The sequence below is a fragment of the Cottoperca gobio genome, chromosome 15 (assembly GCF_900634415.1).
Source record: "Cottoperca gobio chromosome 15, fCotGob3.1, whole genome shotgun sequence".
In the NCBI taxonomy this organism is placed as follows: domain Eukaryota; kingdom Metazoa; phylum Chordata; class Actinopteri; order Perciformes; family Bovichtidae; genus Cottoperca; species Cottoperca gobio.
The window spans coordinates 17,485,801-17,506,478 of record NC_041369.1 but is presented as its reverse complement, the minus strand read 5'-3'; the positions used below and the strand labels follow the sequence as shown (position 1 = coordinate 17,506,478).

The window sequence follows — 20,678 nt, the reverse complement described above, 5'->3', positions numbered from 1 at the left end:
AATTCCCCACCTCCAACTCAATCAGCTGGCTGAGGGCATTTAACCTCAGAAGATGTTAACATTACATTACAGTTCATGTAGCTGACGCTTTTGTCCAAAGCGACTTACAATAAGTGCAAACAATCATGAGGATACAACTCCGAACATTACAGTACATTCGCTTCAAATAGGTACAATCCTTTAAGTACAGAACAATAGCTTCAAATAAGCCTTCTCCTCATGGCTTTGGTCTGCGGGGCACACTCGATGGTCCTCGCAGAGAGCTTTCTTTGCACTGGATTCTGACTTCGCATGAACTGTCTTATAAAACTTACTCACAGTAAACTGAGGGGGAAGCATGCTAGCCCAAAGTGGGCTTTTGGATTGATCCTGCATTCCCTTTTCAATAATCCCTGACATTTCAAGTGACTGGGTAGCACAACTGGACACTTATAGGACAGTAGTGAACCTTTTGAGGCATCTCCAATTATTTTATAACACCAGACGTCCATCATCAGACTTTGATATGGAAGGTTGTGGTCGAAAGGAAACGAGGGACGCTGCTCTGTCAGGCAAAGACCCTAAAACAACATGTACTTTTTATTAGTATTAAGATATAGACTGGACTGACTCATCCACTGGTTCTGGAGTGAGACCCTGTGTCATACATGTTGTACATTTTGCACTAGACTATAATCTGTTTAGGTTAATCAAATTAAATCTGTATACAAATTGAAGTGTCTTTCTTTTTTTTTTACCTGGGTGCCGGGACTGTGCCAGGATCGCAGTTTGCTCGTGCAAGCAAGAGTAGCTGTCTGGTAAAGTAATGCACCCAAATGGTCTTCCAGCAGGAGAGGAGCCATGAATACGCCATACATGCAAACTCGTTGCCTATAATTTTCTATCCAGAGTAGTTGTTGCCCCACCATTTTTTCCACATAAAACTCCCCTCTACTCGAGGTCCTCTACCGATCAGATTGCACCCCTCTGTTAACCAATTGTCTTGTTGCTGTCAGAATGTGAAACTTAACCTCTTTGACCTTCTGTCAGCTGTCATTTCAGTATATGACAGATGTGACCAACCTCCAACCTCCGCCAGACCCAGAGAGTGTCACAGCTTCCATCCGTGAAACCCCTCATCCATCCAGATCTGTCTAGAGTCCACAGGGGGATACTCCTACGCAGCTCATGTCACATTGAGGTATAATAGGTAAATACTTTTCTTATACATGACATCTCTTAAAGGAATAGTTAAACGTTTTGGGAAATGTGCTGATTCGCTTTGTTGCCACGAGATGGATGTGAAGAATGTCTGTATGCTTAATATAGAACGAGAGCCAGAAGCCAGAAGCCAGTTAGCTTAGCTTAGCTTAGCTTAGCGTAAAAGACTGGAAATGGAGGGACCGAGCGAGCCCCACCTATCAGCACCTTTTTAAAGCTCACTACTTAACATATATCTCTCTTTTGTTTAATCTGTGCAAAACTTGAAGCCTTAAAAACAGGTTGTGGTTTCTACTGGGGGTTATGAGTCCACTATCTTTTTGCCAGGCAACCAGTAGAGACTTCAGGATGTTATTGTTCCCAGCACACAACCCCCTGTTTTAAATTATAAAACGTTTTTACACATTGGATTTTGAACCTTTTTAACAAACAAGTTATAACGTGTTAATTAATGAGTTGCTGGCAGGTGGATGTTGTTACCTTCAGACAGATCCAGGCTAGCTGCTTGCTCTAGCTGCATATTTATCCTACAAACATGAGTGTGCCTTTGACATCTGCATCAATAAACAAATAAGTGTATTTCCCAAAATGTCAAACTATTTTAATAAGAATATCTGCTTTTAATAAGCAACTAAATGTGTGGGTTTGTTGTTGCATTTTGACTGTAACATAGGAGATATATGGTGAAGGTGTTATATTCTTGAAAAGCTTAGATAAACTGGGATTTCATTTGGAGACCCGGAGACACATGGCTGTTATCATTCAAACTGCAGCTATAAACTCAGGCCAGAGCTCACACTGCAAATCAATGACACGCTTCATTCGCTTCCCTCAGACAAATGTGTTTGTGGTCACACACACACACACACGCACACACACACACACACACACACACACACACATATTGAACCCTGGAGACTTGGTATTGTTTTCTGCTAATGTAAAATGTTTTGGCCTGTTCTCCATATAAACTGCCTTACAACTGACCTCTTGGATGAGAAGTGAAGTGTGGTGGCCGCAGGGTGTGTGTGTGTATGTGGGCGTGTGAGAGAGAAAGCAAGGAGTAAATATAACGAGAGGGATATGTGGATATTTCTAATTTTCAAACCTACACGCCCTGTTTTCTCCAACTCTTACTACACCTCTCTCCCTGCTAGTTCCCCATCTGTCACTGTGTGTCCATGTGGCACAGCCGAGTGAGCAAATCAGAGTGGACTGCCAGTACAGGGCGCACCATGACATGCAGTGTACACACAAGCACTAATGCACACTGAGTAATATGCACTTCATGAGATCTCGAGTAAAATCAGAGAGAATGTAGGAAAAGGGACAGAAAGAAAAGGACATAAGATGGTAGAAGGGGAAGTGAATGTGAAGTGGAAAAGAGGTGAAGAGGAAGGATGTAGGTGAAGATGGAGAAGGGGGGGGGGGGGAGGGGATGGACTTGGCTGGGTGTGTGGTTTATAGAACGCAGTGTCTCTCTCCCTCGTCCTCCTGCAGCTCCACTGGAAACACTAACGCTTAATGACTCTCGCTGGAGGGGATACGGGTGGGTGGAGAGAGGGATGGCAAGGAGGACGGATGGATGGTAGGATGAGAAGGAACCCTCCAGAATCGGTCGGCCTCATCCTCCTCCTCCTCCTCTCCAGACCAGATAACCACAGCAGGCGGAGCGGGGAAATGAGAAAAGGGAGGGACACAAGGCGACAAAGAGAAATAGATGATGCTGTACATAATGATGAGCTTTTTTTTTTATTTGGTTTACCATTAGCTGAGCTCTAGTTCTTTTTGTTTATGTCGTTCATGACTGCCCATAGACTTTTGATGAGCTGACTCACTGGTTTACGCAATTACATCGTGGATACAGTCATTTAAACAGATGCTGTGTTCATCTGTGGATATCAGTGCAAAGCTCTTTAGTAATCAAGCCATCTTAGACAGCAGGGGAGCAGTTGGTAAGACATGCATATACAAACATATAAAAGCATAATGCTATATATATGTTTCCAAATAACATTTCAAATGATGGATCATCTGTTGATACTGAATCTAGCAGCATCTTCTCCTCACACACAGATGGCTCTGTGTTTGCAGGGAGTAATCTGCATGCTGACCTTCGCTTTTAATGAGTTGTATTTCCCAGGCAGGAGATTTGAGGCAGATGCAGCCTTGCCCTCATGAAATCTGCGCATGGAATAAATGCAGGCACTTCAGTGGTGCTTCTAATATGAACTCACTGAATCTGAATGCCACAGTGATTATGAGCTTACCAGGATTTTAATTCGCCTGCCTGCCGCAACTCCATTCCTTTTAAATCCTTCAGTGTGCATGGAAATGCTCACCAGTTACTGTATCTAAAAATGAGCATTAAAAATTGGTATATTAAAATGGTCACTCTTCCTTCTCTGTAACTTCAAAGGTGATGCTGATGCTGTGTCAGTGTGCCTCACACTGGAGATGAGTTAGGGTGACTTCCCTCCTCATATTCGCAGTGTAGCCTTCAGTGCGGCAGTTTTGAACAGCATGACTCAGGGGTCCCATAGGCGCAGCTGCAGAATTCGTTGTCCGCTAAATAGATAAACACTGTAGAATCCTCAGGACGCCTTGTGTAACACACAGACAGACAAATAGAGAGTGACATCGCCTCAAACTGCCCTATGGAGAATGGAGGAGAAACAATACTGCTGTAGAAAATGATCAGAAATGATATTATTATGGCCCAATGGTGTTATTAGAGGCGCCTGCAGTGTGTGTTTAGATACAATTTGGCCCGGCCTTCTTTGCCTTGGCAATCTTGTTCCTGGAAGCCACTGATAAAGAGGGTGCAGTAGGGGAGATAATTATAAACACACACACGCCCCACAAGCATGAAGTATGGTTTTCTGGCTATGAACTGACAGGGTTCTGCATTTTAATATCCGTCATTAAAATGCAAGAGGGGTCGTTTATAGGATGAAAAACAGAGATGAGTTCATTCATTATGTCGCGCGATATGGCCACAGTCCCCGAGCTCGTTATTGTGTGGTCCATTTGCACCTGCGCTCATGCGAGAGGGCTTCACCAAATAAGGATATGTGAGAGACCCTTGTTGGGATGACGTTGAACGTGAAATAGGAAGGAACAGAGGGGTTGTAATGTTTTAGATGAAGACCTAAACCGGAGGGGAAACACTGAGCTAATCTGGTTACATAAGAAGCTATTGAATTTGCAGCACGTCTCTATACTAATCCGCTGAAATATTCATGTTCAACTGTCCCGCGGCGGAGTAACACAAGGGGCACACACACGCGCACACTTGTGGCTCTGAGGGCACAGATGCACTTCATGCCCGCGGGCCGTATGAAATAAGATACATTTACAGACTGATATCTTTGAGCTTCATACATCTAAACGCACCTCTGCAGGAGCTGCTATGCCCCACGTTGCAAACCCGAACTGGCGGCTTGTGCTGTTCGCGCCCGTGACGATTCCGCTGACGCGCCACTAGCCGCACCACCCAGGAGACGAAGAGGAGAGCTGTGAGCGACGGAGCGAGAAGGGGACTGACTGGAAACCGGTCTCTCTTTCTTTTCTCCTTCCTTGACGACCGTGGACGGAAGGCTTCTGCTGTGCAAGTCCCGTGGACGATATTTGACCAGCGGTAATCCAGCATCACCGAGGCTCTTGTGCAGAGATGGAGGTACCAGGCTTTGCGCACAACATCACCAGTCCATTAAGTCCCTGCGAGGGGATGATCAAGGACCTGAGCTTGGACGCCCTACAGTTATGTGAGCGAGATGGTAAGGAACGGTGTGTCTGCTATTCACTGAGGTGTTTGGGCATAATACCGGTGCATTAGGCCCTATTGTTAATTACAGAGCCGCTGCATCGCCAACACTCTGTTTTGTCATTGGTGTTAGTTGCATGCTGTACCCGTATTGTGTGTTTGAAACGAGTAGGGGCCGGTCGCTCCACTGGTTCCCTGGTTGGAGTAATGGTGCGCTTGTGCGTGTGTGGAATAGCTGAGTGTCTTTACAGTGGCAACACGGCTTTGTTCCTTCATAAGAGAGGGGAGTCTGCTCAAAAGAATTCTGCAAACTGAACATGCACAGGCGAGGAAACCATGTGAAGTGATGAGTGTCTTTATTTCAGCACCACAGGCATGGACAGAGACCGGCAGCCACCCCGCCTATAACCGCTGCTTCTTGTCTTTATCTCAGGGAGTTGCCATTATCAATTGATATGCACATAGTGCATGTTAAATACATCCCGTATATGTATATGATTAAACAAGACGTTTTTAATCTTATATCATAATCCTCAATTTACAAAAAACTCTCCCTGCGTTTATTCATTTATAATTGATCAAGTCATCCAGCTGCTACTCCGAATTCAAAAGTTTTATGGATAAATCCCATAAAAAAATATATGATATAAATGTTATCATAGATTAGAAGGAATGTATAAAATAGTTGTAAAAGGTTTTAACAGATGAGCAGTTTCTACATGAGCAGGCTGAACCCTGATGCCAAGTTAATGGTGGGGAGGGGAAAAAAGCAAGTCATCATCGGGAGGGAATGAGAGACTCGAACATGGCTGCACCCACGTGTGTGCACAGGCGGTGCAGCCCTACACACCCATCAGTGCAATTACACACAACTGATTACACATATGATGCATGGTCAGAGATCGCTTTTTAATTAAGATTGTAGATTAAGTCACATGTACTGAGATTACACCTTTTCACAGATGAATGGATTTAATTGGGATTTTTTTTTTTTGCTTTCCTACAATGTTTTCTTATCTGTTTATGGCTTGGCCGGTTGTGCACTGGTGGAATCAATGGCATGTCTTCATTGAGCCTCCAAAGAACCCCCAGCATCTGACCACAGTGCAGTCATTGTATCCCACCATCTCATATTCTCATCTGCCAGAGCTGCTTCTCATAATATAATACAGCAGGACACCGTTAATATCCTCTTAGTGCTTTGTTGGTCTGATTCTAAAGCTGTAATTTTAATAATGGTATATAGGCTGTGCCTGACTTCTCTAATGGATCCTGTGGCAGCTGTGTGCTTACTATGCTGCAGGTCTACTGGTCTTTGCAGCAATTCAGCCACTTTTCTATTTATTGAGTGGATTGCCCCGTGTAAATAGTGTCTCTGTGTCCTTGAGACACCCACATGCACTCTGTTTATGGAGCAACACAGTCACAATGTCCACCTTCTGTGCAGATTCTGCAGGACAATTGGTGTTTGTCATTTAGCAGAGTACTTTCTAGAATTGTTCAGATCATTCATGCACTGTAGATGGTTTACTTGAATCCCTCATATTATCATTTGTATAGTTTAAGTATTGTCACTACACAATGGATATTAGTGCCATTATCATCTGCCCATATTGCACTCTCATTACTGTGGACAACATACCTGAGTTTCACGATGAGGCATGAGAAATGATGTGTGTGTACGCAGCTTGCTACGCAGATGATCTGCTTATTCAGTAAGTGACGTTTGTAATGTTCAATTCTGTTGAGAATGCTTTGGAGTGTTGTTTTTTAATTATATTAGTGTTCCTGTTGACCACCACCTGCATTTTGATGGAGCAGCTTCTCACTTAAAATGACCTCAAGAAATATGACGTTTTCACTTCCCCCAGCCACACCCTATGTACATAACTGCATACCCCACTTTTAGATTTCTTGGAAATTAACTATTTTATTATCTGGTCAATACGTACGTTTTCCCAAGGACAGTATTAATTTCAGATCCACATAGCTTTCTAAATTTAGCTCCCAAATCCATTAATATTTAATTGTCAGCATCAGAGGCTTATGAGCCTATGCTGACCTAGCAAATGGAAATGCATACAACTTCAGTAGGCCTACTGTCTGTGGGAAAGTGCTCTCTCTTTCTCTCTCTCTCACACACACACACACACACACACACACAAACACAAACACACACACACACACAAACACAAACACACACAAACACAAACACAAACACAAACAGAGGACTGTGTGAGCATTTCAATGCTGGGATACCAGATGTTTCTGTGTGTGCCCTGTGTCAGAGGGGGTGTAACAGCCTTAACAGTTCAGTTTAGTGTCGGGGTTGTGACATGAATAAGTGTGAGGTAGGGAAGGTTTTGCTAACAGTGATGAGTTGTGGGAAATGTACAGAAGTCTCTGCTGCTGGTGTGCAGAGGTCTGGGGACACACAGAGGTGCCTCCGTGACGTTGTACTGGTTACAAATTTGCCATCAAACTGTCTGACCAGGCTCACTGGTACCTCCATTTTGTTTTTATATCCACAGTTAATTCGCACTTAAAGGTGTTATGAAATACACACTACATGGCTTGCAAGGCCTTTGTGCCTTGGACACTGACATAATTAAGCTGTCATGATGGATGGCTACCATTTATGCAACCAAGTACTGTGTCTGCACTGTCTGAAATCTCTCAGCCTGAAATACTGCTGCTGTTTCTGTGCCTCCCTCTGGCAGTGTGTGTGTGTGTGTGTGTGTGTGTGTGTGTGTGTGTGTGTGTGTGTGTGTGTGTGTGTGTGTGTGTGTGTGTGTGTGTGTGTGTGTGTGTGTGTGTGTGTGTGTATGTGTGCGTGATAGACAGACAGATAGACGGATGGATTGATAGATTTGAAACTATATGCTTAAGTTACCTCAAGTCACCAGTAACTGTCAAGCTCCCTGAGTGTCGTGGCTGCCTATTAGACAATGCCATTGTTTCCTCAAATGCAGTGCCGCATCACTTGTACAAAGGGATTTACTTTTCACATTCAGAGAGGAAGTTATGCAATATTAAACAGGCAGTGGGAGAAATGATTGTGGACGGCCAAATGTGCCCATCACCGACATTATCAAAATATTTTTATTAGCCACGCTATGGTTGGTAATCTTGATCTGTTGTTCACCCAACACTTTGGGTTGTGACCAAATACCTGCAGACTAATGACATTACTGTTAGCCATAGCTGCACTTTGTGTTTGCTGCTAATTATCAAATATTAATATGCTATCATGTACAACTAAGATGGTGAACATGGTAAATACCATGTTATGCATGTAGGCTCTCGTCCTGTACAGATGGTAACAGATCGCTTGTGAAGATGTTATCCAATATGTTCCAACACGATACAACAGCATGCCGGCCTAATGGCGTACAGCATCGTATGAGTAAGCTGGCCTTTTTGTTTGGCCAGGGTTCAGTGTGAGCAGTTGTGTACCATGACTGCACTGGCAGGGGTTACAGGTACACGTTATGCAACCACTTATTGGCTATTGGCTAATATATTCACTCGCAATGTTGATAGTTCAGAACATTCTTTGAGTGATTGATTGCAGAGCAGTCCGACCCTCACTCTCCGCTTCAAACATTCATGCAAATCTTTGTTATGTTTATTCAGTGCCTGATTTCTGTTATATAAAATCCTTTTGGAGCAAGAAAACATAGTTGAATGATTAAACAAGTTGTTTGCTAATTCAAATTCTATTATTCTGCAGCTGAGAAGTGATGACTCATTCTGTTCTTGGACAAGTTTAGAAAAAATTGTCTTTTTCCCTGAAGGTCGTCTGTATTTTTTTTTTTATTTGGCAGAATGGCTCAATTCTTGACCTAAGAGTTCACGTTTTCTGTAACGGTTGTGTTGTTGAAGTGTCTTCTCTAGGTTCTTTGTGTTTCGGGGGCTTATTGCTGTGTAAAAGGTGCAGCACAGACTGTGTAAGTCTGATGAACAGAGCATTGTTTGTGCTCTCTCTCAGTCTAGCCTGTGCATTGAGAGGAACAAAGGCGTGATTTTGAAAAGCCTGCAAACATCGATGTCTGGTGAGTGCGCTACGCTGCTCATGTCTGCTGTTCAATTTTAAACCAAATACTGCAACTTAGAAAGTAGGAGGCTCGTCTGTCTGAAGTGCCCACTTGTGCAGTCAGAAACAATCTGTACTACCATCACCTGCCAATTATTTCCTCACACAAAACACAATACTTTGCAGATTAATTTTTCAACAATAACACTGACTGAAAGTTTGTGTGTAGACCTTCAAATGGAGCACCATCGTCTCACACGGCGGACACTTTCTATCACCGCTGAGAGAGTACATTATGCAGGCGCTTTGACTGGAAATCAAATCACTTTCCTCTTACTGGTAAAGAGTATTAACAAGTAAATCAAGCCAGGTGAGACTGGAACAAATCCTAACCCAGAGAGCCATTAGGATGGCCCTACGTATGCATGTTAACAAGATATCTATTGATCCTTCTGCATATAGTGCTATTCCACACTGGCATTTGACTGCATGCTGAATAAAAGGCCAATACCCAATAAGGTCAACTTGATAGGGTTTAACAGATTAATCAGAGTAAGCTTTCCATCTTTTATAATTGAATTATTTTCGCTATCGGGCAGGTACTGCCTTTTGGTGCTCTGCTCAAGCATGTACGGTGCTCCTGTGTCATCCTGAAGCGCCTGGACATGTGAGCACAGTGTGAGTAATCTGTGCTCCTAAACTAAGGGCTAATAAGGGCTCAAACTCATTTTTGCTTGATCATGATGAGGCAAAAATCCCCCCCCCCCCCCCCCCCCCCCCCCACCTCCGCCTGCAGCACAGCATTATAATACAGTGCAAAAAAATAATAAGACACGTTCATTACTCTATAATAGCTTCCATGGTAAAATTATGACTGAACAAAATGAATATTACAGTAGCAACGCTGCAAGTGGCGAGAGCCGAGGTACTATACTAGTACATACATTTAAGTCAGACTGAGGGTTTAGGCCTCCCGTGTGAGATTGTAAAAAGGTTTGACTCTCTCCCTCACCGCCTGACCTTCATCCTGCTTCGCCTTCGCGCCTCCATCTTTCATCCTTTGCTCTCAGAGTCTCGGAGGATTCAGAGCACAGCATAGTACTGTATTTACCTGCAGGCAAGGCTACCTTATATTCAGAAGTGTATTCAGATTCAGATTTGGAGCCAGTAAATTGTAGGTAATTATATTGAATAATTTACTAGGTTGTTGGCTTGATTAAATCCTTTAACCCTTGTAGTGAGTTTGTTAATGACCTTCACGTTTTATATCGTTACCTTGAGAAAAACTGTGATGGTTGCAGATTGCTTGTCGAGTAAACCTTCCAGCCTTCAGCGCTTGTTTTGCCTGATAACATCACTGTTAGCGTGACCGTGAAGCCTTAAGAGTATTATGTAAGCAATTTCTGACTGCATTTGTAAAGCTCCACTGTGTCAGTGCAGTGCCTCCATTTGCAGGTTAATTAGGAGAGTAAACAGGAGCTAAATCAGCACAGCGGAGTCACAAGGAGCTGGGAGGGCAAATACCTGCATTCCAGAGTTTTTATGGGAAACATCAGTGTTGACATTGACATTTTAAAGACGAGGAAGTTACTCGGCACAACAGAGCAACTGAGTTAGCTGGTTTTCTATCTTTGCCGTTAGTTTTAGTGTTTGTACTGTCAACTGATGGCGTCCTGAAGTAGTGAGAATATGGGATAAATTTAGTATCGAAAGCTTTTTCATCTGCAATCAATGATGACTGCTTGTGATGAATCAGCACAAAATGGCTCTCTGATTTCCCAGCATTAAAAGATTCATGAGACACCTTGTGTTAACACTTCCTATAAGATATGCAGTCATTACTCAGCATTTTTATAAGAACTCTTCAATTAGGCATTTTGAAAACTTGCACAAATTAAATCCGTAGCAATATTCACTTCCTTAGAGTATATGTTATCCTTTCCCTGACGCAGATGTCAGCGAATGACAGCAAGCCTAGTCTTTTTCTTGTTTTTGTTAAAGGTCAGCACCAGAAAGTCTCAGGGGGGATGTTACAGTGCTGACATCACTATCTGGTCAGTGCTGACTTGCGGGAGCAGTTTCTGAGAGAGGTCTGCTCCGTCATGTCTGCATTGACCCTCTCAGTCTGAGCCAAACTTATCAGCTCAGTGGGGTTTATGTATAATGAGATGGGCTTTAAATGTGGACCAGCAGCAGGATGAGATGTTGTCAAAACTCAAAGCAGAGAGGAGTAGGAGTGCCCGCATTAGGTCTGAGAGTCAAGCATAGTGCAGTTAGGGTTAGGATGTAACTGCTGGTGATAATGAATCCTTTAAATACACTGACTTACTGTAGTGGGAAGATCTATCATTTAAAGAAAGTCATCTCTCCACACTACATTAACAAGTGCATAAGATATATTTATGGTATGGTCCAAGCACGTAACAATAGGAGGTCTTTTTGGTAATCAGCTAGTTGTGATTAGGGATTAGGACATCAGTAAGCGGGGGATCTGGTCTGGTGGTAAAGAACATACATTTGTCTTTTACGGATGTTATTTTCAGTCCGGGGCTAGATACACATCGGGTGTAGGAATTACCTTCTGGTTTCCTAAAATGAATCAACCTACAAATGCTTCATGTGTGAGTGTTGTGTGTAGGCGAGACAGGAGAGTCCTCACAGCCCAATTATGGGATAACTCGGTTATGCCGCCCTCTCTCAGCTGATGAGCGGAGATGGATGTTCCATGCTCCGCTGCTTCCGCCATTGTTTCTCTCTATAGAGTCCAGTCGTGTTTTGCATTACTCCCGAATTCTTGTTTTTTTACTCACTCTGGTGTTTAGACCCCAGAGAGGGCACAGAAAATGCATTGTTGCCGTGCCAAGTGGGCGTCCCCGAGTGTGACGCAAAGTCTATATTCATCGTAATTCTACAAAGGTCTCATTCAACCCTGTTTTGACATTTTTTGCTGGCCTTGGTGTGTACTTTGGGTTGTAAGCCTCTTCTACATGTTGTGTTACTTACTATACAGGGATCTGACTAATGCATGAGATCAATGCAGCTCAGTAGGAATTTAAGATGTATCTACTTATTTGATGGAAAACAATGTTGCAATAGCCTTAAACGAAAGGCGTTTCATTGTCATTGCTGCAGACTCGTGTGTATCACCTGCAGTGTTAAACCAGTGAGGTTTTTACATCTTACTGTTGATCAGAAATGGATTTAATCTCTTTTCCGTGAAGAAGAGATTCAATCAGGAGTGCTTGAAATATTTAATGCTACGTATGTTCTGTGAAGCAGGTGTGTGTGTGTGTGTGTGTGTGTGTGTGTGTGTGTGTGTGTGTGTGTGTGTGTGTGTGTGTGTGTGTGTGATGTGTGATGTGTTTCCATGGCAACATATATGGTATTAAGCGATGCAGGCAGTACTGAGAAGCTGCCTGTAGTATGGAGGGTTTATAGTCCGTCAGACAGAGGAGAGAAACAAAAGATATTCCTGAGGTCTAACTAGAAGCCGTGTATAGACGCAGGATTAATGCTGTAATACGGCCTCATATTTTTCAGATAATAAAAATGTGATTTACAATCTCTCATAGACGTCTCATAACACTGAGCCATGATTCAAATTTGACATTTTAAATAAGCTTAACAGACCAGAACACAATGTATGTTCTCACTAGATTCCTACAGTAAATTTGAAAGGTAATTTGTACCGGCTGCGACGCTGGTATTGTTTTCACCTCGTCTGTGTGTGGCTGTGCGGTGATCCCATAGCAAGACGGTCTCTAGCATCTGGGTATATATTGTTGTCCTCTCTGACATTGATTATTTGAACCTTGCTCATTGTTTTTCGACTACGCAGGAAGTAAATCCCAGGACAGCAGCATCTCCGAGATCGAGGAGCTCCCTGTTCCTCAGAACATCAAGATCAGCAACATCACCTGCGACTCCTTCAAGATCTGCTGGGACATGGAGCCGCGCAGCAAGGAGTGCATCACACACTACTTCATTGACCTGAACAAGAAGGAGAATAAAAACTCAAACAAGTTCAAACACAAGGTAACGATTGAATCAGCACAGATAAAAACTACGCAGAGATGACTCAACAAAAGGCATGTATTGAATTGGCTATATTTCTTTAATACGGAAAACATTTCTGAGGCGTTGTGTTTATGTGATTCAGCGTGTGAGAACATTGAAAAATCTAGGCAATGTGCCAGTATTATTAAAGTGAATAATTCTCTCGATCATTATTTAGTTTCACTCCTTTATTTAACAAGGTAAAAGTCTCCTTGAGTTTAAAATCTCTTGTTCAGCTGGTACCTAGCCAAGAGCGCAACAAAACATTGTTACAACATTAAGTACAAACAACATAATCTGGCACACAAGCTACAAAACAGCAGCAGTGTAGACAGAATCCAACAGTAAAAGGAAGAACATCAAAAGTAATCTGATACTTTTTAAAGCCCTTTTGTACATTGTCAGCTGTGGAACATTGTGAGTATGAAAATCCTATTGATTGTGATTTATACACATATACATACAGTATGTACACAGGTAAACCAAAAATATATATATTTTACTGTTAAATGGGTTAAATGTTCTCAAAATCTCCTCTTGTGTTATTTCAGGCCGTACTGTATGTTGCTGTGTCCGACTGATTGGACTTGTAGTGAATGAGATTTGTCCTTGCTATAACTGTTCTGCAATATCATATGAGTAATTTCGATACTATAAACATCTGTAGGTATGATAAATCTGGATGTTTGAAACCTAAAACGATTGATTTGAAGCTAGAAACGCATAACACAGGTGCACCATGTTTTACCTCTAGATAACCTTTCTTTTCACACTTGAGAAAAAAAGACTTTGGCATCTGACATTGGAGGTGGTTCTGTTCAAAGACTGCACAGTGAGCCGTTGCTCTAAACTCTAATAGGTCAATATCACTCACACTGCCCTTTCTGCCTGAGAGTCATTTCACCAGCAGCAGCTCTTTCAGTGAGTCAGTCAAGACTTGTTTCATCAGCCTCCTTGCTTTCCTCCTGCAGGTCACTTCCTTTGTGTTTCTCCTCTTCCTAGCGAGAGACCCCATATTAGTATTTTGATTTTCGGTGTGCAGCAACAGTGTTGGTGGATGAATGGGCTGACTCTGTTGCTAGGCAGGGGCTCCTGGTCCAATCAATACGTCGCTAAGGCCCACTGATGCTGGGGGGGGGGGGGGGGGTTGGGGGTGAACAGTGTACAGAGTAGTGTACATACATACACAAAGGTGCAGCTACAAGGCTGTATGTCTTGTCGTGTTTACAAGCACGTGTCTGCAAATCCCTGCTTGTGGCTGAAAGACGAGCACAACTGGAGTTTCTGACTATTTTTTTCCTGTCCTCATTCACCTCCTTTTTCCATCCCTCTCTCCAGGATGTTCCTACCAAGCTGGTAGCCAAGGCAGTGCCCCTGCCCATGACGGTTCGGGGCCACTGGTTCCTGAGCCCACGCACAGAGTACACCGTGGCCGTGCAGACCGCATCAAAACAGACTGACGGGGACTACAGCATCTCCGAGTGGAGCGAGATCATCGAGTTCTGCACTGCTGGTGATTAATATGCAGCTTACAGTACTATGAGTACACACATTTGCAGGGTGTGTGACATCAGCCTTTGATTTTTACCTGTATTAGAACTGAACTACGGATGAAAATAGGATAGAGCACAATATAAGGGAGAATATTGAAGGGATACTGAGTGGAGGGAAAGATGGATGGAGAGATGGAGGAGGGGAGAGAAAAGAAGGATTAAAGGAAGGAGGACGCCGTATCTTCTGATGTAAAGGTCACCAAGTTCAACATTGCTGGCTAGGGGCTTTGAGGAGGGGGAGGGGAAGATTGCTTAGACCTGGAGAGTAGAGCTTATCGGAGGGGGGAGGGGGGGGAAGCTGTGGCAGGGATGAGGAGCAGCAAATGAGATGACTGTACAGCTAAAGGCTAATGTAACAATGACAATGCTAAAATGCTAATGTTCAGCAGTTATGATATTTACATCATCAGTTTATCGTATTAACATGCTAACATTGCTAACGTTGCGCAAAACACATTTTTTTATTTAACCTTTAATTAACCAGGAGTGTCTCCTTGAAGATTCAGGTAATTTTGCAACTGATTCCAGGCGGAGGGAGCGGCATACTTAAACACACTTTATTTTGCAATTCAGTCCTGGCTTTTGGGACAGATATTAGGAATAAGTCCTGGGAGCAAAGACTTCCCATTCGTTTTTGAAGGATGTAGATTCATAGGCAAGATGGAAGCAGACCAAGAGAAGCCTTATAAATAAAAGACAAGGCCGACCATCCGAGCCGAGCATAAAAATAATATAAAGAGGAGTAAAGGCTCTAAAATGTCAGTGCTCCATGGTAGAGCAAAGTACAGCTGAGGCTGATGAGAATGTTGTTTTGGTCTGATGAAGGCGCTAGATCTAAGTGAAGGGATCAATATATTTATTACAGAGCAACCCAAGGATAACATGAATACATTTAACCAAATTTCATGGCAATCATTCTAATAGTTAGTAAGACATTTTACTCAAAAGCCACACATGTGAATCTCGGGGTATCCTGCCATCCTGCTAGCTTGGCTAAAAATGTAAGGGGGGGGGGGGGGGGGGGGGGAATGAGAGAGGGCGGAGCAGTTGTTCTGAATGCTTTGCAGAGACTTCTGAGAAATCTGCTTTGACATTAATAATCTTCTTAATAGCTTTCTGTCATTTTTGTTCAAGGCTCTTCATCGTTGCATGAAGGCAAGGGAATTTTCTCCAAATCGTCTTTGTCGGTGTGTTCAAGTGCTTGTAGGAAAATTGGAATGGGGGAAAAGAGTCTCTATCCTTATGAAACTTTATTATATGCTTTGGAATAAAACCACACACATTTGGCAGACCTGCTTACATGGTGGTGAGTGAAAGGAGGCTGTATTACAGCACTTAAATGCTGAGTCATTTCAAGCTATGAATATGAAGAAGGAAGAATCTTTGGGTCTTTGAGTCCAAATGTTCAGTTCATATTCCACCCTGGACAGTGCAGCACACAGTAACTCTTGTTCTTTATAATTAAAGAATTACATATCCTACTAATGACAATTGTACACCGGTTTCCGATCCTCCTGATGACAGTATAATCATTTTCATTGCAATATGTGTTGTGTCTGTTTTCCAGATTATTCCACAGTGCATTTAAACCAGCTGCTGGAAAAGGCAGAAGTCATCGCCGGCCGGATGCTACGTTTGTCTGTCTTCTATAGGAACCAGAATAAAGAGTACTTTGACAACACCAGGTAGGCAGCCCCTTTTTCCTCACTTACTCCCTGTCAAATGTTATATGATGCTGACATGACCTTTAAGCTTAGGTTGCACTACATTTAGTGGTAATATACTGCTGTTGAAAGTAAATTATTCATAATAATAAAATTGCAATATCATGCAGCCATCGTAGGACTCAGTTCTACATGTGTGTTGTATCACTGCAGGACCTTTCTGTCTGCAAACAGCATGATAACCTCGTCATTTTGAGTTAATGATTTTGCTTCTAGACAAACCTGCTTTCAGCCAAAAAACAAAAAAAGATTAATTTAATGGTCGCAGTAGCACAAAGTTAATTTCATAAATCCACACAGGTATGTCTGTACAGCCAGCTCTACCTAATCTGATGCATAAATTGGTTCTTTACACATACATACACTTTTTTTTTTACAAAGCCCAAAGCCTGCCAGACAATTTTTAGGGGATGTGGGGGAACGACTGTCCGAGGCTTCTCAAAGAGTATTAAACGTTGATAAATAATTTAGGGACAATTGAGGCATTAAAAACGTTATAGCATAGTATATTATGATCTATGATCTATTCTATTTTTTGATTACATTTTTAATTACATACCTATACTGTGACATTTGTTAAGACATACTGTACTATAACATTCTTATAGCATACTATACTATGACTTTTTCATAACACATTATGCTGTGACATTTATTATGACATACTATACCAAGACACTTTTTTGTACTATGACATTTTTAGAACATATTTTCTTAAAATGTTATGTTTTCTTTTTTTTACATTTGTTATGACATACTTTACAATGACCTTTTTTACATACTATACGATGACATTTTATAAGATACTATACTATGACATTTTATAAGATACTATATTATGACATTTTATAAGATACTATATTATGACATTTTATAAGATGCTATATTATGACATTTTATAAGATACTATACTATGACATTTTATAAGATACTATACTATGACATTTTATAAGATACTATACTATGACATTTTATAAGATACTATACTATGACATTTTATAAGATACTATACTATGACATTTTATAAGATACTATACTATGACATTTTATAAGATACTATATTATGACATTTTATAAGATACTATATTATGACATTTTTTTGACACTTTTATGACATTTATGACACTTTTTTGCAAACTGCTCTCACCAGACCTTTTTATGATTTTGTTCATGACATATTTGCTGGAGCTTTACAACATGACGTCATCTGGATAAATATATGTATTTATTTAAATTCACTTATATATATTTTGTCAGGCTGCACCTGACACATTTAATCAGCTTTTCTCCCATGAGTGACACTGTCTCACTTGTTTAAATGAAACTTGATAAAGTGATGTCACTGCTTTCCGGCATTTCCAAAGTGACTTTGATTGGCGGGAACACAAAAACTGTAAACTGTTTGCTGTTTGTTCACAGCCAATTTCATTCCCTTTTTTCCAAACTCCAGGGAGACGCAGGAGAGCCGGATACTGCAGTCAGTGAAAGACAACAGTGGCAGCCACGGCTCTCCCATCAGTGGCAAACTGGAGGGAGTTTATTTCAGCTGCAACACAGAGTTCAACACAGGCAAGCCTCCGCAGGACTCCCCTTACGGCCGCCACCGCTTTGAGGTTCAGGCTGACACGCTCTTCAACCCAGACACCAACCTGTACTTTGGAGACTTCTACTGCATGTACACAGCCTACCACTATGTTATCCTGGTCCTGGCGCCAAAGGGCTCCGCGGGTGACGACTTCTGTAAGCAGAGGCTTCCTGCGCTAGACATCACCAACAACCGTTTCCTTACCTGCAAGAAGGATGAAAAGGGGGACGGCAGTCTGGTGTTTCACCACGCCCAGGATGTCATCCTGGAGGTGATCTACACGGAGCCCGTAGACCTGGCATTAGGAACGGTTGCTGAGATCAGCGGGCACCAGCTGATGAGTATGTCCACAGTAAATGCCAAGAAGGACCCCAGCTGCAAGACCTGCAACATCAGTGTGGGGCGCTAAGAAACGGCAGAATGTAGGAGAGGGAGGGGAGGACTAGAGGTGACTGACCTCTAAACACACACAGGAAGTCCACATGTACTGATGAAGCAGACCAACACATGCATGAAGCAGCAGATTTAGTAGGCTACCAGACATGCACAGCAACATATCTCTGACACTGCTCTGTACTCCGAAGAGACCATCATTCCCAAAGAAGAGTGGACAAAAAAAAAAAAGAGGAAGGCACACACTCTGACACCTGCACTGTTTTCTCCTCGTCTGAAAAGTGTTACCTTAAATGTTGAAAACATAAATAAAAACATACATAAAGATATTGCATATAACAGACATCTAAACCTGGGACAACACAGCTCCACCCATCCTGCAAGTCAACACCGGCGTACTGACTAAACCCTTTAACTGTACTAACAAACAGCTGCTTCTGTTCTATTTACTGTTGATTACTTTCAACACTTGTCCCATATTGTGTTAATGACCTTTGCCTTGTTATTATTGATATGCTGTGAGTGTCCACTGTCTCTGTGGACAAGCATTTTGTTGTTTCCAATTACTTTTGGAAATGTTTTCTTCTCATTCCACAGTAGAACATTTTAGACTTCTTTGTGTTTTTACCTCCTACTAGTGGCACAGACTGATATGACCATGTTCTAGGGCTGCAGCATCGATAGACATCTTTCTTTATACCAAAGGTATTCAAAAAAACACACGTGAACCCGCTGTGGAATCTTAACAGAACTAATGCAACAGCCTCTAAAACATCTTTGATGACCAAGTGTGAACTACTTGTTAACCTTTAAAAAAACAAAAAGCATGATGCAGCTCTGTGCAGCATGAGTATGAAAGCTGTCAGTCACCATAGCAACCTCTTCTGCAACAGTCGCTTTTATTTAATTGTAGTTTGAGGAAAGAAAGAAAGAAGAACCATAAACTGTGTTTAGCAGAATAAATGTGAACAAATGTTTATTTTTATTGATACATTCATATACAAAACAAATATATAAACCAGAAGTGCACAATGTCGGATCATTGTCAAATGCATTTAGGGGGAATCAACTTCATACAGGCAGATCGGGGGGGATAAACATTACATTCGACAGCAGATAGAACTTGAACTACAATATCACATATTATCATTAAGTGAAGATATAAATTAAATGGTCACAACTATGAAATTCTTAATGCATATCATAGCACAATGTACGACTAAAAAACTGACATGCACAAACACGACAGGATTGTCTCATTGGTTGCATTTAAGCTTACACCTTTATTGCCAAGGTAGCACTTTTTTTAAATGCAGTTTCCACATTAACTATGGACAAAGCTGTTTAAAAATAGTATTTTGGCAAGGAATACAAGCAAGTAACAAAGTGCCATAGTGTACGTACAGTAATCTTATAATAACTAATATGTAACTAACAACAGGTTGTTTCATCTCTTCACAACACTTGACATAAATTAGTGCTACATGAAATACACTTGCTACATCAGGTTTGTAATAAGATGCGTCATAAACGACAGAGGATGTGTTTTTGGGACTTAAAAAGAACTCAAATGAACATTTCATTAAGATTGTCACCAATGTTCATCAGTGTTCTTCATGTAAAGTGCGCCCACATAATGAGCATGGCATGAAACAAGAGCAGACCCACCGGCTTCACAATCCTGTTAAGTTAGATCAAAGTCCCACTGTGAGTTAACTCAACCGGTCCTGGTTGAGTCTTGTTTACTGAGCAGGGCCTCCAGTAGACGGAGCTTCGCTTAGAGGTCCTGATCCTGGACAAGCCCTGTTAACAATACATGGAGGGGAAAAAAGATGCAAACACAAGGCAGAACTTCAGTAGTTTCAAACAAACTGCAGCAGCTTCCATAACTGGTTGATAGTCCCTATGTTGCCTTACTCAGATAGCTTTGTACAGTGTGTATTGTATTCAAAAACTTACTGTGTTTAATTTGGAGGACTAACATGTACGGTACAAAGGATGTGTACAGAGCAAACGTCTATCTCTTCGTCTCTTTCCTGAGCTCTCTGTGCGGTATTAACGTTAAGTGAGTGTGCGTTACACTGTCGTACCATTACGATGGCATTTCTTTTGTGGATGTTTTTCTCTTTGTTTTTCACAAGGCATTGTTGAAAAACCAAAATGTTCCAAGTTTATTCAAAGACAAAATAAAATTCAAAAGCCAAGTAGTTTGGATGTGCTGCGTGTGTTCTTTGTGTGCGTGACCTTTACTTACGTCCTAAAAGCTGCATTCGTTTTCTATTAGTTCGTCATAATGATAAGGAAATGTTTAGGTTTTCAGTGGAGCAGTTTGCTCTCACTAAGTTACTGTGAGACAAACTGGACT

The 20,678-nt window shown here is 41.8% G+C and overlaps 2 protein-coding genes across 5 annotated transcripts in view; both read left to right on the top strand.

Annotated features, from left to right (window-relative positions):
• bicc1a (BicC family RNA binding protein 1a) overlaps positions 1-12,968 on the top strand; it is a 68,190-nt gene extending 55,222 nt beyond the window's left edge. The window contains exons 21-22 of the transcript XR_003833558.1: positions 1,030-1,189; positions 12,841-12,968. The gene's annotated coding sequence lies outside the window, so the exon portion shown is untranslated. The remainder of the gene's footprint in view (positions 1-1,029; positions 1,190-12,840) is intronic.
• On the top strand, positions 1,082-20,520 carry LOC115020345 (phytanoyl-CoA hydroxylase-interacting protein-like). 4 transcript variants are annotated; one of them, XM_029450313.1, is made up of 5 exons: positions 1,082-1,189; positions 12,841-13,037; positions 14,397-14,571; positions 16,179-16,296; positions 17,786-20,520. In XM_029450313.1, exons 2-5 carry the CDS (start codon positions 12,948-12,950, stop codon positions 18,327-18,329), a joined length of 927 nt encoding a protein of 308 aa, XP_029306173.1. In that variant the 5' UTR covers positions 1,082-1,189; positions 12,841-12,947; the 3' UTR covers positions 18,330-20,520. The 4 variants fall into 4 exon arrangements, with proteins under 4 accessions (XP_029306173.1, XP_029306171.1, XP_029306170.1 ...); XM_029450311.1 differs by lacking the exon at positions 1,082-1,189 and adding an exon at positions 3,065-3,155; XM_029450310.1 differs by lacking the exon at positions 1,082-1,189 and adding an exon at positions 4,140-4,979.
• The last annotated feature ends 158 nt before the right edge of the window (positions 20,521-20,678 follow it).